The sequence below is a fragment of the Leptonychotes weddellii genome, chromosome 4 (assembly GCF_054177405.1).
Source record: "Leptonychotes weddellii isolate Sample4059 chromosome 4, ASM5417740v2, whole genome shotgun sequence".
Classification (NCBI taxonomy): domain Eukaryota; kingdom Metazoa; phylum Chordata; class Mammalia; order Carnivora; family Phocidae; genus Leptonychotes; species Leptonychotes weddellii.
In genome coordinates this window covers 16,272,807-16,296,057 of record NC_138372.1, presented here as the reverse complement: position 1 = coordinate 16,296,057, position 23,251 = coordinate 16,272,807, and the positions used below count along the sequence as shown (strand labels likewise).

The 23,251-nt window shown below is 47.4% G+C and overlaps 2 protein-coding genes and 1 long non-coding RNA gene across 10 annotated transcripts; 1 reads left to right on the top strand and 2 right to left on the bottom strand.

The window, feature by feature from the left end:
* Window positions 1-649: 649 nt before the first annotated feature.
* RPL11 (ribosomal protein L11) lies at window positions 650-5,263 on the bottom strand. Its single transcript, XM_006737582.3, has 6 exons — window positions 5,138-5,263; window positions 4,197-4,347; window positions 2,860-2,966; window positions 2,327-2,458; window positions 1,164-1,274; window positions 650-728 (listed from the first exon to the last, which is right to left on the bottom strand). Exons 1-6 carry the CDS (start codon window positions 5,141-5,143, stop codon window positions 699-701), a joined length of 537 nt encoding a protein of 178 aa, XP_006737645.1. The 5' UTR covers window positions 5,144-5,263; the 3' UTR covers window positions 650-698.
* An 83-nt stretch (window positions 5,264-5,346) lies between these two features.
* On the top strand, window positions 5,347-22,125 carry LOC102747969 (uncharacterized). 8 transcript variants are annotated; one of them, XR_014144721.1, is made up of 8 exons: window positions 5,347-5,485; window positions 7,412-7,491; window positions 8,998-9,149; window positions 14,216-14,986; window positions 17,274-17,484; window positions 17,611-17,720; window positions 18,426-20,378; window positions 20,583-22,125. It is a non-coding gene; the product is annotated as an uncharacterized LOC102747969 (long non-coding RNA). The 8 variants fall into 8 exon arrangements; XR_014144718.1 differs by having other exon boundaries at window positions 8,611-9,149; XR_014144724.1 differs by lacking the exon at window positions 7,412-7,491 and having other exon boundaries at window positions 5,359-5,485; window positions 18,426-18,743; window positions 19,328-20,378.
* LOC102748172 (elongation factor 1-alpha-like) lies at window positions 6,861-17,693 on the bottom strand. The gene is made up of 7 exons (XM_031032690.2): window positions 17,550-17,693; window positions 14,514-14,693; window positions 14,122-14,415; window positions 10,855-11,005; window positions 10,512-10,768; window positions 8,961-9,195; window positions 6,861-7,465 (listed from the first exon to the last, which is right to left on the bottom strand). Exons 1-7 carry the CDS (start codon window positions 17,691-17,693, stop codon window positions 7,344-7,346), a joined length of 1,383 nt encoding a protein of 460 aa, XP_030888550.2. The 3' UTR covers window positions 6,861-7,343.
* Window positions 22,126-23,251: the final 1,126 nt, after the last annotated feature.

Here is a 23,251-nt window from a genome sequence, read left to right as displayed (position 1 = left end):
TCCAAGTCTAAGTATTCTGCAAGTACTAACCTTCTGAGGGCTATCACTTGCCTCCATGATACAGAAGAGAAACTGAGGCAGAGATTATCTTATTTAAGGTAACATATCAGATAAAAAGCAGGACAGGGAATCAAATCCAGGCAATTTGCCTCAAAGACCATTCTCTTCTAGGCTTATAAATTGCCTCAACAACCCTATACATTCTCATTTTAAAGGAAAACGGCGTCTGAACAGTTAAACCAAAATTTAATCCCAAACATGACACACCAAAGCCTGTGACTCCCTTCATCAGACACGAGTGCTGCTATAATCTCTAGAATTAGTGAAGAGAGGGGAGCCTCCTGGAACATGGGAACACTGCACCCCACCTTCACCTCTCACCAAAGCTCTATATTCAAACCCCAGGCCCAATCATACCCTCCCCTCTAAAATCAGTTTCCATGTGACTACTGCACCACCACAGCCTAACCACAAGGGTGTGGGGAGCACAGGCAATGCTGCGAAGCTCAGGCTTCAATCTGCCAGGAAACACTGGCATCCAGAGGACAACAGGGTCGTTACCAGCTATTCCCATCGAAGCTTTAAGTGGCTTGAGGTCCAGGGACTTGAATATGGCCAGGCTCCTTTCACAGAACACACAACAGTAATATACATTTCACTGAAAAGTTTTTATTGGTCTTTTGGATAGAAACGGGAATTTATTTGCCAGGAAGGATGATCCCATCATACTGAAAGAGAAGAGATTTTATTTTTTCACAACAGGAGGCAACAGCAAAGACGGCAGCAATGGCTAACGTTTGAGAATTCACATCTGATACGTGAATTCAGCTCTGAACCCCACATCCCTTCTGGACTAAACAGGAAACTGGCCAGTTTTAACAACTGCTACACTGTGCTGAACTGCACTATACCTTGAGAAAAGGGGGCTCTTATTAAAGCCATATTCCTCCCCTTCCTCTACCTGCATGTATGGGGGTGGGGAGAAAGCCTGACTCTGGGTGTTCAAACCACCAACCCTGGAAACCCACATTTGCCAAGGTGCCCAAATACTCTATCTTTAAAGAAAGTACCCACCAAATGGTGCGGGATTTTGCACCCCCAAATCCCAACTCTATTCACCAACACCACATTCCACCAGGTCACCTGAGATAAATCAGCTTTACCTTCTGCTGGAACCAGCGCATGGCCTCCTCTTTGCTGATTCTGTGTTTGGCCCCAATGCAGCCTGTCCTGCGCTTCTTGTCTGCGATGCTGAAACCTGGCCTACCCAGCACCTGTCCCAGGAATAACCAACAGTCACCTAGCCAGCTCACAGTCAAGAGTAGACGGACAAGACTCACACATTGGAGATTGATCTTCAAGAGTCACGTGGTAGCCCAATGATTTCCAGAGCAAGAGACCCATGATCTCAGGGTCTGATAAACTGGTTAGCAGCATCCTGGACAACATACCACACTATAGGTCTGCTCTGGAGGCTGGAACTTACAGTACCTCCCCCCTTCCCTGCCCAACTTCCAATGGTAGCTAAGGATTCTCCCTCACGGCTCCCCAGTCTCCAAAGTGCATTTTTAAAGTAATGTTAAAAAAAAAAATCTTACTATAGTATGTGCATTATAGAAAACTTAAGATTCTGAGATAACAAAGAAATAGTTATTCTTCTCTTCTGCTTTAGTTCAAAAGTGATTCTTAAAGGCTTGCTGTTCCCAAACTCCCTGTGAGCACCTAATTCTCCTTAGTGTTTGGATACTCAAATCTAATGAGGGTGCTGCCATGACTCAGGTTCCACACTAATCAGGACTTCCGCTTTTTGCTGTGTGGTTTCATGGTTGGACAGACACATGTAGTAACACAAATGGTCATTTCTACATTGAAATCCCTACTATCCTGACTGAGCAAACAGCCACATCACCAAACTCACCAAACTTCCATCCTCTGGATGGAAGCCACTCTATCCCCAAGGTCTAAGGGAAGGAGCTGGGAAAAGAGCAGCCTCAGTCCGGCCAACCCACACACCAAATACAGCACCAGAACTCTCTCAAACTTTCAATTCAGTGGGTGGAAGAGTTCCTTCTTCCACCTCTAAGCCATATTGGTGCTTGCTAGATCCTAGACTATAAGGTTCACAATAGCAGGATCTTGTCCATCTAGTTCAGTGCTGTATCCTGATCCCTGCCACAAACGAGGCACATCTTCCCAAGGGGCAGAACACAAAGGCAGACAACACTCAAAGCTTTAATCCAACACCTGAACATCAAGATAGCACACACAAAGGAGTAGCAGATCCACTCTCCTCACATGCCAAGAATAGAAGATTAAATATTCATACCACGTAGAAGTCCAGGCCGTAGATACCAATGCTAGGGTCATATTTGATCCCCAGATCGATGTGCTCCTGGATCCCAAAGCCAAAGTTCCCAGTATCAGAGAAGTTATTTTTTCTTAACTCATACTCTCGCACCTAAGGAGAAAAATGCAGCAATCACACTCCTCGTCAACTCAAATCCCCCCGCAAATTCCTAGCTTAGTCCTCAACACTCAGCACCCCAGAGATGCAATTCGATATAATTTGATCCTGAACAAAATCTCATTTCCCCACAACACCAAATCACATCCCAACAATGAATTTCACAGAATTTTCCCAACATTTAAAAGGCATGGAAAAACCCAGAGAAATCATTAAGAATGGTTTAAACCTTGCTGAGTGCAGGAAACCCCCTTTAGAGATTAAAATAAAAAAATTAAAATTAAAAAGCCAAGGCACCAAAGACAGTACATGAAGTGTAACCACCACCACTGTTATTATCTACTTGTGTTAAGTTGGCACTCTTTATTATTATCCCATGAGGGGATCAGCCTCACCTTTAGACCTTTTTCCAGGATTTCTTCTGCCTTGGCCCCACGGACTGTGCAGTGGACAGCAATCTTTTCATTTCTCCTGATACCAAAGGATCTAACCGTGTATCTAGCTGCAGGCAGGGGTAAACAAGGAGTCAGGTATCACACTCCCACTGCACTCACCTTTTACCCAGATCATCTTCGTAACTCCTAGGAGACATTAAATATCTACCCACATCCCAAACGGTGGCGTTCTAACCAGTGTCACCTACATCTGGTTTCATCCATAACACAGAAAACGTATTTTTCAACTTCCAAGTCCTCAGTCATACTTAGGCAATTAAGAGCTCGAAGTGGGACGCTTGGGTGGCTCAGTCGGTTAAGCGTCCGCCTTTGGCTCAGGTCATGATCTCAGGGTCCTGGGATTGAGCCCTGGAGTCCTGTATCGGGCTCCCTGCTCAGCAGGGAAGCCTGCTTCTCCCTCTCCCTGCATTCCCCCTGCTTGTGCTCTCTGTCAAATAAATAAATAAAATCTTTAAAAAAAAAAAAAAGTGCTCAAAGTCATAATGTCGGAGTCTCAGGATGGGCCAAGTTCACAGCCAGACTAGGCCACTAGAAAGAAATAGGATCACTGTGTTCTAAAGAAAACAAAACATTATTGAAAATAGCTAAGATTCTCTAAAGCGTTATTGTAATGGTATCCTCATATTACAGATGAAGTTCTGGGAAGTTAACTTGCCCCAAATCACAGTTGGTAATAAAAGGCAGGACCTGAACCCAAGAACTTGCCATATTCCACTATCCTAAAGCAATGGAACTTCAAAAACAAAAAAAAAGGCAACAAAACAATGGTAACATCTACACTGAGCTTGGTATATAGCAGGCACCTCATAGAACCCATTTAATCCTTCACAATCTTATTAAGTATTATCATCCCTTTTAAGTAAATAACGAAGCTGAGACCCAGAAAGGCCAAAGTCAGACTAGCAAATGATGGAACCAGGATGTGAACCCAGCTGGTCTAGGCACACAGCTCTGTTCTTAATGTAGCCTATAAATTCCAAATGTGAATCAAGCCAAATACCATTTACTGCATTCCCAACATTTCTAACTTTCCCCGGAAAATCTCTACTTGGGACTAGTCCTAGCTTAATTTCTGCAAACTTAAAAACCCGGTATTCCAACACCAAACCCAATCTTGAAAGGAAGATACTTCTTGGGTAGCTCAGAAAAGTAATGCTTTTAAGGGACACCAACTGTCACTTTCAAAACGGGCATTGAACAGGCTGGACGCCAGGTAAATTAGGAAAAATGCAGGCATACGCAGCCGCCGGTCCTCTCCCCCGACTGCCACCACTCACCTTTGGAGAACACGGGCGTCTGGCCTGTGAGCTGCTCCAGCACCTTGGCTGCCCGGGTCAGTCTGTCTCCACTCTCCCCCACACAGATGTTGAGGCAGAGCTTGCGGATGCGAAGTTCCCGCATGGGGTTCTCCTTCTCACCTTGATCCTGCTGCAACAAGGGGAGCGCCGCAGTCAACACACAACCCCGCCACAGCCCCGAGGCCAGCATTAGCATACACAGCATACCTATTTCTGCTCATCCTGGCTCCTAACGAAAGCCCTAAAGGGTTTAAAAAGTATCACGCCGTTTGTGTGGGAGGCACCAAGGCAGAAGACAGCTCGGGATCTGGTTTCCTCCTCCACGCACGGAATGGGTGATCAGAAACTGAGGACAGGTATCGGGAGTTAAAGTTACAGGCAGAGGATGAACCCCAACGGGCTCAGCGGGTAAGGTGTCAGAGTGCGTCCGCACTATAAAGCCGACGGGGGAGAAAACAGAATTTAAACGGCTGGGGAAACGGGATCACGTGGTTCTGCGACGTCCCCCATTCCATTCCGAAGCAGCCGGGTGGCCGCGGCAGAAAGCTAGCGCCTTCCCCAAGCGGAGGAACAAGCTGAGGCTCCCTAGCCCGCGGCAAGTCTCAAGTCCCCGGGACGGGTAACAGATCCGGACACCGTGTGCCAGCCCCTCCGTTCGCTCCACTCGCCCTCCCTGCAGCCTACGGGCCGCGCTTCTGAGCCCTCCCAGCGGCTGCCCCGAGCCCGCTCCTAAGAGGGCGGAAGGGGAGGCGACAACGTTCAGCTCTGCGCTCTCGGCCCGCATGGCTCTGCCAGTTTCGGCACGGCCAGTCTTGCGGGCTCCCCTCTTCTCGGGCCGCGGACGAGACAGCTCCCGCGGCCTCGGCCCGCCGTGGATGAAGGCGGATGAAGGGAAGCAAACCCAGGCATCAGCTACTCACCGCCATGGTGGAAAACAGGAAGAGGAAGTGAAGCTTCCGGCCCAGGGCCTTATGGGTCCGGAGGCGGGCTCTTTCCGCAGGACACCCAGAGAGCTGCGGCGGAGGAAAAGGGGTGGGGGCGGCGCGGCGTAGCGCGGGGCTCGGCTTGGTGGGCGCCGCCCACCAGTGTGAGCCGCGCTCGCCCGCCACCGGGACCCGGTTTCCAAAATTGGTTTTTAAAGCTCCCTGAACGGGCTTTTCCTTGAACTTCCGGTCTCTGTGGGCGCCCTTCCCTCCCACAGTCTCCGTACCTGGTGGTTCTTGGCGTGATGAGACTTCCAGGACTATGTGAAATCAGTTATGCAAACTGTAAGTGTATATAATTTACTCGGTGACAATGTAAACAAATGGAATTTATAGTTAGAACAGTGATGACTTAAGAGTCCTGAGCTGTGGAGACAGTATGCTCCTGTCTTGTCTGATAGACACGCGACCCACAGCGGGTTACTAATTAGACCTCTTTCAGCCTCAGTTTTCCTCAGCTTTAAAATGGGTACCGATATCATAGGAGATCGTTGTGAAAATTAAACGAGGTAATTGTGTAGAGCACACAGTTAAGCTCACAATAAGGGGTTACTCTTAATATAAACCCACTGTTTCCAAGCAACCCTTTACCCCCCCCCCCAAAAAAAAGTGTTAGACATGGTGTACAATCAACTGAGTCATCCTGCATGCACAAAAATGGCTTGCAGATTAGTCTGACAGACAGGCTCCAATCGCAAACAAGAGTAGGGCTTCCTGGTTTACACTAATCCTCAGCAGCAGGACCCGAGGGGCTGCCAGGATCCACATCCCAGGCAGAACTTGGTCTTGAATCTGCCGTTTCTTTAACAGAATAAATGGGCAAAGGTCTTGGGTGGAAAAGGAGACAAGCCTCTCACTTCTGCTGCCGTAATTCCCTTCTCCCGCTGCTACAGGGGAGATAAAAGCCCCCGGGCTCTCCTGGTTTCATCCAGTAGGGATGCAAGGGACTTCTGGAAAGCTGGGCTGATGGAGGAGAGCAAAGAGACACCCCCTCCTACCAACCCGCATCTCTGAGCTTCCTCCATCAGGCAGCAACTAGCTAGCCCAGAGCAGATGTCTCAACCAAACCTCTGGGAGGAACAGAGCCAAGGGAGGGGCTGCTCCAAAACTTGCAATAAAGAGACAAGACTGCTGAATGCAACACATGATCCTGGATTTTCTTTTGCTATAAAGCATGTGTCTGGAATAATTGGCAAAATCTGAATCAGGTCTGCAGATTTCAGAAGTGTACCCATGTTAATTTAATGTCCTCATTCTGATTACTTGACCTTGATTATATCAGAGAATATTCTTGGACTTACAGTATTCATTGTAAAGGGCCACCATGTTTGCAGCTTACTCTCAAATAATTCGGGTAAAAAATGGTAAATAAGATTTGGGGAATCTGGGTGAAATTGCCTCTTGCAACTTTGTGACTCAAATTGTTAAACTGAAGTTAAAAAAGTAACCTGAGGGAAACATATACCTAGGAAATATAAAACAGCTCATCCTACAAACCTCAGGCTCATCCCCTTCTCCTCAAGTTTTTTCCAATAGAACGTCCCCATAATAGGGCTCTCTTGCCTCCAGTGCCCCCACCATGTCAATGAGAGTAGCTGATTACCATGCCCAGCAGGTACCAGCTCACTCAAACTTCAACATCCCTGTGGAGGCAGATACTATTATCTTCCCATTTTACAGACAAGCAAAGCACACAGAAGATTCAGTAACTTTTATAGACACTATTTAAGTCAGGCAGTTTAAAACACCAGAGTCCTGTTCTAGGAACTGATGAACTTGGCCTGGGCCAAAAGCTGCCCTACACTTTCCCCTTTACACATTTTCCTCCCTGTGACCCTAGCTCTCTGGTTCTTGCTCAGGCAGGCACCAGAAGGAAGGTGAGGGGTAGAATTAGACTGAGCACCCCACCTGCTTCCTCCTTGCTTGCAATCAAGGTCAGAGGCAGAGGCAAAAAGACTTGCTGTGCTTTATTCCCATGCCTCAGACTCATCAGCAAAAAGAAAAGTGCATTAGCAGGGGCGGGTTTAAGACCGTTTAGGCAAGAGAAGAGTAAGCTAAGACTTCTCCTTGAGCCGTTCTTTTCCAGCTGTGGCTCCTCCTGGGCTGCCCCTCTCCCAGAAAGTCCTAGAGTAGCTGTCACCACTCACTTCCTGGCTGCTTTCATGGCAGACTTGGTGACTTTGCCACCAGTCGCTGCTTTTTTCTCCACAGCCTTGATGACCCCAACAGCCACGGTCTGCCTCATGTCACGCACAGCAAAGCGACCTAGGACACAGGACATGAAGAAACAGGTGGGGAATGCTACCACAGGGCACAAGCTATAGGACACTGTCACGGGAGGTCAAATCAGTGATATTCTGAATTATACATAGGAGTGCATTTAATTATCTCAACAACTCAAAGTAGATCTCACTCTATTTTACAGTTGGGGAAACTGGGGCAAAGAAGTAGAAGGTCACTTTGCTGTGATGGTTGAAAACCCAGAAAGTCTCACACCAGCACTTATATTCTTAGCCACTGGACTGTCCTACTTCCATAAGTAAAGGTCACAGGGAAAACTTTGCTTTTGGTGCACCCACCACCCTACCGTACATACTAATGCTCCCAGCCTCCAAGCAATTAGCACCTTCTCTGTGCCCATCACAACAACCCATAGGATAGATCTCATTTACATTCAGCTGTGAATCCGGCAATTGCTTCTCCTGGGGGCTCTTGAATGCTCCTCTGACTTCAGACTGTGGAGGGCAAGGCTTTGGCATCTGGCTTCAAACTCACAGTATTTTTGGCAGAGGTAGAAAGAACTAAACCAGCTTTGCAAGATTCATGTGGCAGCATCTGTGGCCCACCTCTAAAATTAGCCTTTTGAGGGTGGGGGGATGGGTTAGCCTGGTGATGGGTATTAAAGAGGGCACGTACTGAATGGAGGAATGGAGCACTGGGTGTTATACGCAAACAATGAATCATGGAACACTACATCAAAAACTAAAGATGTAATGTATGGTGATTAACATAACATAATAAAAAAATAAATAAAACTAGCCTTTTGAAATTCGCCCCCCTCCCCATTAACTGGGAGGCGCTGAGGGCAAGAACCTGTTTATAAATATCTATCATCTAGCACAGAGCAGGCACTGTATAAAAATGCCTACTCCCTATATATTTGAGGTCAGAACTTTCTAGGTTAATTGTTCAAACCTAGCCATGCAGAATATACTTGGGGAAATCTAAGAAACAGACTTTTAGGCTGCAGCCTTGATCAGGTGAATCTGTCAGGGTCTGAACCTCTGGGTTTAATAGGGTCCATCAGTGGTTCTGATTATCCACCAGGTTTGAAAACGACTGCACTGAAGATTAAGAAGGAAAAAGAAAATCCCTGCTAATCTCTGGTTTATTCACCTCCTCTGAATCAGGGTTTCTCAAATTGATGTGCATCCCGATTACCTGTGGATTTTGTTATACTGAAGATTTGAGTTCAGCAGGTCTGGATAGAGCGTGAGGTTCTCCACTTCTAACCACTTCCCAGGGGATGCCCATGCTGCTGGTCCATGGACCACACTTAGAGTAACAAGGCTCTAAAATGGCCCTGCCTTGCTCTGTGACACTAGGCAAGCTACTTTCCTTTTTGGGGGCCCTTCTAACCTGGAATGCCAGTCCTTCTGACCAGGTTCTGCAATCTGGTTTGGGTGTGACCCGTTGGAACACTGGCTCCCTAGAGCCAGGAGGAGGAAGGGTCCAGGAGCCAAGTGCTATCAGGACTTGCCGAGGGGCGGGTACTCTGAGAAGCTTTCCACACACAGGGGCCTTTGTGGAATCATCTGAACGATGGCTGAGTCCCCAGACTTCAGGGCTTTGGGATTGTCTTCCAGCTTCTTGCCTGAGCGCTGGTCAGTCTTCTCCCTGAGGTCTGCAAACTTGCAGGCAATGTGGGCCGTGTGGCAGTCCAGGACTGGTGAGTAGCCAGTGGTAATGCTGCCAGGGTGGTTGAGAATGATTACCTGGAACCCAGGGTGGGATGGGAGCGGGGGAAGGCATTAGCCCAGCATCCTCCAGAGGAGGTAGCCCTAACCAGCTAAGGGGTCAGGCACCTTGGACACATTTATTTATTTATTTAGATCTTATTTATTTGTCAGAGAGAGAGATAGCGTGCATAAGCAGGGGAAGCGGCAGGCAGAGGGAGAATCAGGCTCCTTGCTGAGCAGGGAGCCCGACTCGGAACTCAATCCCAGGACCCTGGGATCATGACCTGAGCTGAAGGCAGACGCTCAACCGACTAAGCCACCCAGGCGTCCCACCTTGGACACACTTTAAATTATAGTGAGCATTTGAACATTTATAGAGTATACCAAGTTCTGTGCTAAGCATATCTCATGCATTCCAATTTAATTTTCATAGCAAAGAGCCTGGATAATTTACCCATGATGAAATAGCAGGGAGGTGGCAGAGCTAGGGATGAGTGATACTAAAACCTACACGCATACATGTTATTTATGTACTACTTTTCCCTGCCACTTAGAAAAATGCATTACAATAGCAGCTGACTAACTTGTTAGATGACCTGTTGGCCCCAGGTCAGCTGTTTTACATATCATCACCTCATGTAATGCTCCCAAGCTCACTGCGAGGTAGTGCAAGCCTCCACCTGCAGAAGTAAGAATGTGCCAGACGTTGCATTCAGAACAGCCTCCACATTCTAACTCTGGGCCGAAGAAACACCTGAGAGCTCTAACATACAGATTCCCAGCTTCCACCCATGTCTACTGAATCATTCCGCAGAACCACTGGGAAAAATGTTAGGAATCTGCATTTTTTTTCTAAGATTTTTTTTATTTATTCATTTGAGACAGAGAGAGACAGAGAGAGAGAGAGCATGAGCAGGGGGAGGTGGAGAGGGAGAGGGAGAAGCAGGCTCTTTGCTGAGCAGGGAGCCGGATGTGGGACTCGATCCCAGGACCCTGGGATTATGACCTGAGCCGAAGGCAGAGGCTTAACCATCTGAGCCACCCAGGCGCCCCAGGAATCTGCATTTTTGAAATGCTTCCCAGGTGATTCTAATCCACCGGGTTTGAAAACAACTGCTTTAAGACCATACTGTGGAAACTAAGAAGACCATTGAACTGCATTGTTTTGTTCAAGGGCAAAGTAGCAAATAAGGTGCAGTCAGGATTCTAACCCGGACTCTACCTATACTGCTGGTCAAGAGCCCAGCATAGAGCATATGCTCAGTGCCCACTTCCTGAATGACCCAGTGAACCATTCTGCATGTAGGACAGTATGGCTGTCTCAGAAGACACCCTTAAATGGGCCTCCTCACCTGGGAGACGAAGCTTGCCACTTCTAAGGGCGGGTCATTCTTGCTGTCTCCCGCCACGTAGCCCCTCCTGATGGCCTTCACCGACACATTCTTCACATTGAAGCCCACATTGTCTCCAGGCAGGGCCTCAGCCAGGGCCTCGTGGTGCATCTCTACAGACTTGACCTCTGTGGTGATGTTGCAGGGAGCAAAGGTCACCACCATGCCTGGCTTGAGGAAGCCTGTTTCCACCCGGCCCACAGGCACGGTGCCGATGCCTGGGGGGACAGAGCAACCAGAATGGTCAGCAGCCAGCCTTCAGTGAGCCCCCAACCCCAAGCACCCCCACATAGCACATACTCACCCCCATTCTTGTATACATCCTGCAGAGGCAGCCTCAGGGGCTTGTCCGTAGGGCGGGCAGGGGACATGATGGAGTCCAGTGCTTCTAGCAGTGTCATGCCCACCATGTTTCCTTCCTTCCTGGTGATCTTCCAGCCTTTAAACCAGGACATCTGGAAAAGCCACCAAATGTGCAGCTTGCTTAGGCTCGAGGGAGCCTGTCGCAGGTGCCAACCTGGATTTAACATGGCACCTCAAGCAATTTTTTAATGCATTCTGAGCCTCCGCTTCCTCATCTGTAAAACAGATACCATCACCTACTTTGCAGGCTCAAGTGAAGACACAAAAGACCACACACAGTCCACCAAGCACCATGTTTGACATGTACTACACACCCACTAAATGGTGGTCATTCCTCTAAATCTTGTAGGTGTTGCCCCTCACTTGAGCCAATATTTTTAGGGGGCAGAGATTCCTTGAATCTGATTAGCTCTTAGGTCTTATTCCATCTGCTCATTACACAGGAGGAGCAGAGAAAACATGCGGCACAGTTAAGTAAGCATCAGGAATGAGAATGAAAACAAGACTCAAATACTCTAACACTTATACCTTCTAAAGACTAGATGTTCCCCAACATCTTAGGCAAGGAGGGGCAGCATTATTGAGCATAAGGCTTTCTAGAAGGATAACCTTAAAGATGACAGTGCACTGTATTCACGCCTTTTAAGTAGATACTGTATTTACTTCTCTAAAAACCTTGGCCAAAGCTCAGCAAAGACATCATCTTTGCCTTCAGAGATGTATCATTTAACTGGAATTCCATTTGGCTTCTTTCTGTGGGTCAACTTCCTACTCAAACACCAGCCTCATTGGTAAAGATAAGTTCTTCTATTAGTTTGGTGAACTTAGCAACTAATTTGTCTCTGTGCCAACTCAGAGGCCTGAATAAGCCTATGAGATCAGTATCATCCCCATCTTAAAAATGGGGAAACTGAGGTCTCCGATGTCACAGGTATTTCTTGAGAGCAAAGGCTAAACCCTAAATCTATCTAGTCCACTGAGTGCATGCTTTGTTCTTTTAGCATCTAGAACATACTAGATATGGGACACCTGGGTGGCTCAGTCTGTTAAGCATCTGCCTTTGGCTTAGGTCATGATCCCCGGGTCCAGGGATCAAGCCCCACATTGGGCTCCCTGCTCATCGGGGAACCTGCTTCTCCCTCTCCTTCTGCCTGCCCCTCTGCCTACTTGTGTGCGTGCATGCTGTCTCTCTCTCTGTCAAATGAATAAAATATTTTAGAACATACTAGATGCCTAATAAATAACCAAAGGGACAGGAGAATGAAATCCCCTTATTTCACTAGCTGAACTCTGTGGTAATACTTGGGAAGTGGGGAAATGGGCAAAGCTTCAGGCTTCTGTTCTACTGTCATTTTAGAAGAGACCCCCTTCACCACCCAATATAGAGTAACACTCTCATATCATGCCTCCCTCAGCCTTACATTTTTCTTAGCACTTGTCATCATCCCCTATATTACCACTACCCCCAGAAGACCATACTGCTACGAGCGGGGTTGCCTATCATTTGCTACCACAACCTCAGCACCAAGGACAGTGCCCAGCATGCAAATATTGAAGTACCATCCAAAGGAACACACTGCCCAGTGGTAGCTCTAATCTTTCCCAAGGACAATTGGGCCATATGTGTCAGAAGACTCCAAGATAATGCCTACCCTTTGTTTCACTAGGAGCTTTTTCTAATTAAATTAATGAGGACACATGCAAGGATTTATTTAGCAAGATGCTTACGGCAATTTTTAATAAAACTAGAAACAGTGTTCTTAGAAGCTTGTGACCTTGGGCTATCACTTAACTATACTGTGTCCAAGTTTTCTCATTTTACATGGGAGTAAAATGTCTTCTTCATGAGGTTGTGTGCATGTAAAGTATTTAGTCTGGTGTCTGGCACATGGTAATCTCTCAGTACCACTTTTACTTAATAATGGATATGGCTACACAGTCTAATGTACCTCTGTGATCTATGATATAAAACACCCACTAAGTATTCAACATGTTTAAATGGCAAAGAAAATTTTAAAAACAAAGAGTTTTATAGAAAATTATGTACAGTTTGAGTCCAGCTCTGAATATCTAGAAAGAACTGCATGAAAACTAGGTTATCTATAAGCCATGAAGTTTATGCTTCATATCTGCATGAAAGGCTCATTGTAAAAATGTTAGGCATTACTTTTATAATCAGAAAAAGATTATGCTATGTCCATGTGGAAGAAAAGGCTAAGGATCCTCAAGTCAGTTATGGAAAAGTTAGGTTTTAGGCAATAAAGTAGTAAGGGATAGCAGTTAGCATTTGAGCACCAACTGTATGCATGAACCGATGCCCGTGTGGAGTCTCTCATTTAATGCTCACAGTCCCATGAAGTAAGTCCTAATGCCCAAAGTATTAATTCCTCTCTTACCTCTTTACTGTGGGCAAGGGAGAAAGCTGGGGCTTGACCCCAGGTCTGATGCCAGAGAACTAGACTTCCTTTGTAGGGAGACACTCATTTAAGAATTTTAAACCCGACTAGATTCTGGGATCCATGAGCGCAGTGACTGTATCTTAGACACATTTATATTGCCCCCACACTTCCTAACCTGCCTAGAGAGGTAGCTTAGATGCTGTGAGCGTGGACTAGAATTACAGTCTCTGCCTGCACTGCTCAACAGAACTTTCTGCAATGATGGAAACATTCTGTAACTTCACTGTCCAACATGGTAGCCACATGCGGTTGTGGAACACTTGAAACGTAGCTAATACAACTAAGGAACTGAAATTATTTCATTTGACTTAAATTATTAAAGTTAATAGGCAGGGCGTCTGGGTGGCTCAGTTGGTTAAGCGTCTGCCTTCGGCTCAGGTCATGATTCCAGGGTCCTGGGATCAAGCCCCTCATCGGGCTCCCTGCTCAGTGGGGAGCCTGCTTCTCCCTCTCCTTCTGCCCCTCCCCTCCCCTGCTTGTGTTCTCTCTCTCACTCTCTCAAATAAATAAATAAAATCTAAAAAAAATAATAATAACCACATGTAACTAAATGCTACATTGCACAATGCAGCTCTATGCTTACTAGTCGTGTAGTCTTGAATAACCTCTGTTCACCTGTAAAATGGGGATCATTCACAGTGATTGGCCCATAAGCATGCTGTAAATCCTGGGTATTATATTCTCGAAGAAGCTCAAAGATTTGAGTGGGAATGTTGCGTTTAATTAGCCCCATCCCAGTCAGTTCTCACCTTGGTGCTGGGTTCTATCATGTTGTCCCCATGCCAGCCTGAGATGGGCACAAAGGCGACAGCCTCAGAGTTGTAACCGATCTTCTTGATATAGGCCTTCACCTCCTTGCTGATCTCAAAGCGTGCGCTACTGTAAGGAGGCTCCGTGATGTCCATCTTATTGACTGCCACGATGAGCTGCTTCACACCCAGCGTACAGGCCAGCAGTACATGCTCACGGGTCTGCCCATCCTTGGAGATGCCAGACTCAAACTCACCTACACCACTGGCCACAATCAGCACAGCACAGTCTGCCTGGCCCAAGTGACAGACAGAAGAAGGCCCAACTCAGACTTGGCCGGGGACACCCACTGCCCACCCCTGCAGCAGAGCCAAGACGACTCCGGTGGTACCTGTGAGGTCCCTGTGATCATGTTCTTGATGAAGTCACGGTGACCTGGGGCATCGATGACGGTGATGTAATATTTTTTGGTCTCAAACTTCCACAGGGAGATGTCAATGGTGATGCCCCGTTCCCGTTCTGCCTTCAGCTTGTCCAGCACCCAGGCATACTTGAAGGAGCCTTTGCCCACCTGGGCCGGGAGCAGGAGGGAAAGCCCCAGGGTCACCCCTATATCCAAAGCTGCCCATCAACCAGGAAGGAAGTTACGAAAGGAGTTGAGAGTCAGAGGGATGGTAACAGGACTGTGTATGGAGAGACCTTTGAATTTTTCAAACAACATAATTTATTACTTGTATAATTAAGTTTGTCTTTCAGCGCTGGTTTGGGAGTCAGAGTGACCCAGGGCCAAATGACAAAGTGCCTAGGCAAGCATGTGGACCTGGCAGAGGGTCAGCAAGCCCTCAAATCAGTAATAGCGAACATGTAAGTAATGCTGACCTTGAACTTGGTGCTGTTTTAAGCACTTAACGTGGGTTATCTCGTTTAATCTCACAACAACTTAGTGGAGTATTATCCTCATCTTGCAGATGAAGTAACAGAGAAATTAACTGACTAGTCCAAGATCATAGGATTAATAAACAGCAGAGTCAGGATTTGAACCAAAAAGCATCAGACTCAAGTTCAAACTCTTAGCCGCTACCCTATGTTAAATGGTATCTATGACTGATAATTACCCTTGGCAGCCTGGGGAAGTTGAGCCGATTTCAGCACTGGTAAAAAGGTGACCAAAAGTCGGTAGCATATTCAAGTTAACATGCTGGTCTAGGGTATACTCTACCACTTGCCAGTTCAGGGGTCCTGAGCATATGTTCATTTCAGCTCTAATTAGAGGGCAGAGCGAAGAAAAGGAAAGACCAGAGACCAGGTGGCTTCCTCAAGAAAATTAATTAGTTTACTAAAAGACAGACATAGAACCCAGGTATCCTAACTTTTGCTACTGTAGGAACTTCTATTTTATGAAGTCCATTACAGGTTAGAATATTCATTAGATAAGTAGCTATCAAAGTGTGTTCCGGGGACCTTGATACCGTTTAGAGTTTGCATGGTCAAAACTGTTTTTATAATGCTAAGACATTATTTGCCTTTTCCCGCCCTCATTTTCTCATCATTGTGCAGTGGTGCTTTCTAGAGGTGAAATCGCAACAGGTTGATTGCAGAAGCAGATGAGAATCCAGCTGTCTTCTATTAAGTCAGACATTAAAGATATCAGCAAAAATGTCACCCTCGCAAGATTCTTTGTTTTGGAAAATAGTTATTTTTCATACACAAAAAGTGTGATATTTACATTAATATATAAGGAGTATATTACTATTATTTTTAAGTGAGTTAAGCATTTTTAAACCTCAGTTTTAATTTTGAATATCATAAATATATAGATCTCATTTACATAAACAAACTCGTTGGGGTACCTTTAAGAATTCAAAGGGTTCCTGAGACCAGAAAGTTTGAGAACCACCCCATTGTTTTTCCATAACCTTCTTGGCTATGCTTCTACGTATTGGCTACGGACCAGTCTCTTTCTCACAGTTCTAAAGCTTTACTTGGCAGCCCTTGCCACATAAGCGCCCCCACAACAATTCTGACTATACCTGAGGAAGCCAAGATGAGAATAGCTGATGGCACTGATTTAGGACCTGTTGCTTTCTCTTCTCCATCCTATTTCTGTCTCTGCAGCAGCTGGTTCTACAGACTATTCCTGTCTTGTCCGATGCTTCTTCAAGTCTCAGGTTTTCTACTCACCTCCCTGGCTCTCCCTTCTCATTCTCCTGCCTGGGCTCTTACTTCACCCATCCTGGGGCTCTGTCCCTCACCCTTTCCAGCTCACTCCCATGGTTTAGTCCCCAGTCCGGGCTTCCGTCTTGAGCTCCGGACTTCACTGTTCAGCTGCCCTCCTGGATATGAGCACAGAAAGCCCTGTGGACACCTCAAATTTCACACATCTAGAGCAGACCTGTTCAGACTCCAGATCAGCTCTGCCCCTGGTATTCCCTGACCTTCCAATTTCCAAAGCTGGAAACTTGGGGACCACCCTCAACTCTTCTTCCTCCCTTGCCCCCTTCCCTACAGCTAACTGCTAAGTTCTGAGGATTCCCCGCCTCCACGTCCCTGGATTCCACCCATTACTCTCCATGCCCACTGCTGCTGCCTGAGCCCAGGCCACCGTCCTTGCTCCCATGGTCAACAGCAACAACCTCCCGACCGGCTTTCTAGCCCCTAGCATTGGGCCCTTTGGCCTGTTCTCCCCATGCTGCAGCCAGTGTGCTCTTCCTAAAAAGATCTTGCCTGATTCCTATCATTCCCGTGCCTGAAATCCTTTAGTCACTGCAGGGAAAGTGACCAGGCTCTTTAGCAGGGCATTCAAGGCCTATGTCGCCTGTCCTACCAGGCAACGACCTCCATCTCAGGTGCTCTACACCTGCTGTTTCAATCTCCTGTGGCTCATGGACACCTGCCCCATTTCCTCAAGGCTCAGAGGAGATCCATTCCTTCGGGAATCCTTCAAGGCTTCTTAGGACGTGTTCATTGTTCGTGACCTGGGCTCCTACAGCACCCATGCTGTTACTGAGCTTACTATGTGACAGAAGGGTGTGTGACCAGGAGTTTCTGGGGGGCAAGGCTTGCTTGCACCTGCCATGGTACCCATGGGACTACCTTAAGATCCCTGGTAGATGCATGACAAATAAGTCCTTTCCCCTCTTTTAAATGGCAGCTTTAGTTCCTGAGATACGGCATGGCATCTGTGTCACACTGGTATTTAAACCTTGGCACCATCCTCAGGCAAGCTCTTTTACCCTTCTGAGCCTCATTTGTCTCACCTGGAAAATGACAGCCATCACCTGCCTGACATGATTGAGAGGGAAAGCACCTACCAGCCCAGCAGGTGCTCAGCGGAAGTGAGCAGTCTCCTCCCCGACAGTGAGGTATCCCTCCCTGGGAAACCACGGCTAGGAAGGAGGGGCAGGGAGCTCAGATAGAGCAGCCTCACCTCTGAGGCCTCCTTCTCAAACCTGTCGATGGTCCTCTTGTCAATGCCACCACATTTGTAGATGAGATGCCCTGTCGTGGTGGACTTGCCCGAATCCACATGGCCGATGACCACAATGTTGATGTGGGTCTTCTCTTTGCCCATGCTGGGAGCTGCTCAGAGAGAGGACAGGTATGCTCAGGGCATAAATTGGCCATCTGCTGTCCCGAACTCCTCTTCCTTGGGACTGGGCCAGCCCAACCAGCAGAGGGTGAGGCAGGAGAGGAAAACAGTTGGCCGGGGTGGGGGGGGGGGGCTCTCCAACACCTCACACCTGAGGATGCTCTGATCGCTCCCCTAGCCAGAGGATGTGCCTACCTCCAGAGCCAGGAGAAGCCCCTCTGAAACCTCCTCACACCTAGAACAGACCAACCAGGCACTGGGCCCCACCCTCTTTTACAGACACCTTTTCCAGCCCGCCCCTCAAATCCCTTGTTCTTATTGGCCCGCTGGTCCTGGGATGTATGGGAAGAACACAGCAGCCATCTCACAGGGGGTGGGCTCTCCCTCTCCGGGTTGGGAGGAGGATGAGCCTCCTGTCCACCAAAAAGAGGCTCCTCTGGGCTTTGAGATGCTGATTGATACCCCCTTCCCGTCACCCCTAGCACCAGGCTGGGCACTAGGAAGTGGCCCAAGGGTCAAAGATGGGCCTGGGGTGGGAGGTGGTCCCCAGACTTGCTGTCCCTGGGTATTCAGGCCTGTGTGTTTGTGGGAGGGGGGTGTATAGGAAAGGTAGGGAGAGAAGGAGCAAGGGGGTGGGAGCTCTAGCGTTTCACATAAGTGCCTCCTGGTCCTTTCTGGGCCTCACAAACCACATGGATTTATCCCTGTCTCCAGCCGCCTGCATCAGCCTGACCCGTGGCAAACCCTGAGTTTGGTGAATGAAGCAGAATGACTGCTGCCGCCTTCAGGGCTTGACTCCTGTACGCATCGTCACCTTTATGCCACCGCTAACTCTACCTGAGTGCTGAGGGAACTGAGGCTCAGGAGCTGGGAAGAAAGTAGCAGGACTCAAGCTGTGTGACCGCAGAGTCTCCACCAGAACCCAGTGCTGCCTCCCAGTGAACTCATGCCCGAAGGAAGGGATGTGAGTCCGACCCTGCTCATTTCTGGGGTCCCAGCCTCCAGCCCTGGCTTGCTGAATGAATGTTTAGGGTAGGACCTGGGAAGAAGATGAGGGCGGGGAAGGGGGGGCAGTCTCCCACACGGAAGGGCTGGCCGCAGAATTGAGGACAAGCTACTGGACTGTAGTCTGAGGCTAGTACAGTGCTGGCAGCCTCCAGAGGTTCTGGAACCACCCACACATCAGTTCCTGAGGACCAGGCTCTGTGTCTGGAGACCAGATAGATGCAGGGAAAGGTGGCGGAGAGAATAGGCTTCTGAGAAGGCTGACCTGATCAGATCGGAGTCCTGGCTATGCGGCTCTCACTCAGTGGTCCTTGAGCCACTCAGTGGTCCTTGAGCCCCTCCGGGCCTGGGTGGCCACCAACTTCTTCGTGTTGTGGTGATTCAAGGAGATAAGCCCCCTCCCTCATAAATCTTGATGGTACTGATAATTGGTCCTTTAAAGAACTTATGACAAAGTGGAAACACACGGGGGCGCTTTAACCACAAACCACAGGTTAACATGTTCTTAGAACCTGGGCAGTTAGTTGGGAGCTGGGGACAGCCAGAGGGCTATTATCACAGTACTGTGCTGATCACACTGACCAGCTCTGGCCCTTCCTCTTCCGATACAGGTGGTGGTAGAGAAATGATTTGTGAGTGGTTGGATCATGTAGCTAAGTTCACCTTCATCTAAGCTTTGTTTTTCACTCATTATTTGGCATCTTCGGGGTTAACAGTTCCTTAGCTATAAGTCCCACAAGTTCCTAAGAGGCAAAGTGAGGCTCTTGGGATCGTTGTGTTTATCACCCATCCCCGGACGTTCAGCTCCTGCTTCTGTGTATCTGTGGAGCGTTGGGAAGGAAACTGGTTTTGGGATCCAAAGACCAGGTGAGTCAGCTCTGCCACTTCATGGCTTGCTCCCCCTTCCTCCACCTCCTCTTCATTCTCACCGGGCCAGCCTTGCTCTCCCTCTCTTCTTGCAGGACAGGGGAGCTTCCTCCCCACGCCAGCCGGTCCGCAGCAGCCCCACAAGTGTGTATAGTCCAGAAGGTTCCCAATGCACAGAAGGGCACTCAGGAGCCAGGTCTGAGGGACAGCCAGAGTCTAGAGACCACACAGAGTCACCAGGGTTCTAAAGGAAGGGGTACAAGGAGGGGGTGAGTGGGGGCAGAGGGAGAGTGCTAAGGGATCCTGAGCCATGTAAAGAGACAGCCCAGGGGCGCCTGAGTGGCTCAGTTGTTAGGTGTCTACCTTCGGCTCGGGTCATGATCCTAGGGTCCTGGGATCGAGCCCCGCATCGGGCTCCTTGCTCAGCGGGAAGCCTGCTTCTCCCTCTCCCACTCCCCCTGCTTGTGTTCCCTCTCTCGCTGTGTCTCTCTCTGTCAAATAAATAAATAAAATCTTAAAGAAAAACAAAGAGACAGCCCAGAAGAAGGCTTTGGAGCCAGAGACACCTGAGTGTGAATCCTGGCCTCAACACTTAACAGGTGGGCAATTTGGAGCAAGTTGGTTGCCCTCTCTGAGCCTCATGCAAAATGGAGACAATAATCTCTGCTTGCATATACTGAGCACCTATCACATGCCAGGTACTGTGCTGAGCTGTTTACATGCAGTTTTCCATTTGCCCCTAGAAAACACCCTCTGAAGTAGGTAGTAATATTAATAACAGATAAAGAAATAAAGGCAGGGCGCCTGGGTGGCTCAGTTGGTTAAGTGACTGCCCTCGGCTCAGGTCATGATCCTGGAGTCAGGATTGAGTTCCGCATCAGGCTTCCTGCTCAGCAGGGAGTCTGCCTCTCTCTCTGACCCTCCCCCCCTCATGCTCTCTATCTCATTCTCTCTCTCAAATAAATAAATAAAATCTTTAAAAAAAATAAATAAATAAAGGCAAAGTTGTTTGTCCAAGAACACACAGGTCTTAAAGGGTGGAGGCATGACTGGCCCAGGCATTCTGAGAACACTCAAAATTATTATTTCACAAGGTTGTTGGGAGATTAAATGGTATAATTTACAGCTGTTAATTATTTTTACCTGTTTGATAGGCAAAACGGAGAGCTTAAAGCAATTTTGTTTTACATTTCCATAATTACTAAATACTTTTACAAAGTAATAGTTTTCTCCATACATCTCCTTGCCCTGAATTCTGTTTTTATCTTTTGATTCTTTAGCTACGGGGGATTTGATGTCTACTCCTTTCCTGAGCGATCAGAAGGCTTCAAGCTGTAGGACTATCCTGTCCAATATGGTAGTCACTACCCACATGTGGTGACTTAAATTTAGATTAATTAAACTTAAGTAAAATTTAAAATTCAGTTCCTCAACTACGACAGCCACATGTGATTGGGCCATGGTGCCAGGAGCTCTGGTTCCAGCTCTGTCACTGATTGCCCAGACTGCCTCAGACAAACACATACCTCTGGACCTCATTCCTTCTCTATAAAATGCGGGCAGAGGTTAAACGAGGTAATGCATGAAGGTCTTTTAAGGTCTGACCTTCTGGGGTCAGTTCTGGGAGCTCTGGATTCAATTTCTGGTCACCTCTCCCCTAATCCCTCTGAAAACTCAAGCTTCTCAGCTGGCGCTGCTATAAAGAGGAGTCTTGGTGAACTCATTGGCTCTCTGGCAGTTACTGTGTATTTCTTAAGGGACAGCATCTGATTGGATGTGGCCAAATCTGGGCCAATCAAAATCTCCCTAACCAGATCCTGGTTTGGGGATTTAGGGTCAGTTAGTGAGTCTCTACGTGTGGTAGAGACTGTAATGGGGAGAAGTAGTTGGTGGTGGCTACAGTGGTGGAGAAAGCCGGCCTAGAGGGAGATAGGGACACAGCAGACCTCCAGGGAGAAACAGGGAGAAGGATCCCCATTTCAGGCTCTTGGAATCTTTGAGACACCGCTGAGTCTTTGTAATAAATTCTCCCCACTTCCTTCTTTTCTATTAAGTTCCAGTTAATTTCCAGTGCTTGTCACCAAAGTCTCCTAACCCTTGTGGGTTAAGGTAAAGGGGCTTGGTTTATTGTTGTTCTGAAAAGTTGAGTGATCTTTCAGCTGAAAGAAAGAGAAAGCTAAACAAGGACATCTCCCACACGTAGACACCAAGAACAAACTGAAAGAAAAATGATCATCAGTTACTAGTTTGACACATGTTTCTTGAGCACCTTATGCTGTGCCCAGTGCCTTATATGGATTACTTTATCTAATCTTCACAAAAACCCTTGAGAGGTAATGCTTTCCCCATTTCAGAGGGAATTGAGACACCGAGAGGTTAAGGGACTCATGCAAGGACACACAGCTGGTCAGTGGCAGAGACCTGGTACATCAGGGCTTGGTGAGATGACAAGTGGGGTCTTATCTGCATAAGCACAGCTTGTGAGTGAGAAGGTTTCCTGGGTGGGGACCCACTTGGCCCAGAGAGTAAAGCAAGCCAGAAAGATCATATGAGGTGTGACTCAGTTTTTCTGGCTACAAAGAACACAGCCACCGTTCTACAGTTTGAAGTGGGGAACGGTAGATTGGAGAGGAAAATCCTCTAAAATGAAAACACTTGTATTCTCAGTATCTTTTGTTTTCCACCTTCTTTTCTCTTATAAAAAGCCTTCCCAGAATGAGTAAAAATTATTCCTCTCTTAACTTCGTGGAAAGCGTTAGAGGGGGTAGGAGAGGGAAAATCAGTCCCCAGATCTGTTCTGGAATCCAGATGTTTACTTTGTAGTTCCATCACCTTCATATACAAAGATCTGTTATAAAACAGTAAAAAGAGGCCCTGCCAACACACAAATAGGCAAATAGCCAATAAACCAAGAAAGAATATCCAACATTTTGAGGAATGAAAGAAAAGCAAATTGAAGCAACGTACCATTTTTTTACCTTTCAGGTTTTCGAGCAAAAAAAAAAAAAAAAAACTATGAAAAACGTTGTTGGAGAAGATATGGAAAAATGGTCACTCTCATACTTCATTGATGGGAGTTTCAGTCAACGTATACTTTCTACAGGGCATTTTGAAAATATGAATCCAAAGCCTTAAGATATGCATTCTTTTTATTCAATTTAATTCTAGGTATTTATCAAAAGGAGGTACAATTATGGGGGTATTCTTTCTAGAATTATTTATAACAATGAAAGGGCCTCTGGTGTGGGCTGAGGCTGCCAGGGTGCCGGGGACACTCACAGGGTTTAGGGCAGCTGCTATGTATCAACTGAAGGAGAAATATTTCCCCAGTTTACCAGTTGTACCATCATACTGCCTACCTGTAATGCTGGTTTTAAAAACTAAAAAACAAATTTAGGTAATTTCTATGCCTACCGCGGGGCTCGAGTCACAACCCCGAGATCAAGAGTCACAGACTCGGGCGCCTGGGTGGCTCAGTCGGTTGGGCGACTGCCTTCGGTTCAGGTCATGATCCTGGAGTCCCGGGATCGAGTCCCGCATCGGGCTCCCTGCTCGGCGGGGAGTCTGCTTCGTCCTCTGACCCTATCCCCTCTCATGTGTTCTCTCTCTCTCATTCTCTCTCTCTCAAATAAATAAAATCTTTAAAAAAAAAAAAAAGAGTCACAGAC

Coding starts and splice junctions, on each gene's coding strand:
- RPL11 (XM_006737582.3), bottom strand. Junction 2,967..4,196: donor GACGCCCGTGTTCTCCAAAG/GTGAGTGGTGGC, acceptor CCCTGCCTGCAG/CTAGATACACGGTTAGATCC. Junction 2,459..2,859: donor TCCTGGAAAAAGGTCTAAAG/GTGAGGCTGATC, acceptor TTTTCTCCTTAG/GTGCGAGAGTATGAGTTAAG.
- LOC102748172 (XM_031032690.2), bottom strand. CDS start 17,693: ATGGGCAAAGAGAAGACCCACATCAACATTGTGGTCATCGGCCATGTG. Junction 14,694..17,549: donor TTGAGAAGGAGGCCTCAGAG/GTGAGGCTGCTC, acceptor CTCCCGGCCCAG/GTGGGCAAAGGCTCCTTCAA. Junction 11,006..14,121: donor TGATAGAACCCAGCACCAAG/GTGAGAACTGAC, acceptor TGGCTTTTCCAG/ATGTCCTGGTTTAAAGGCTG.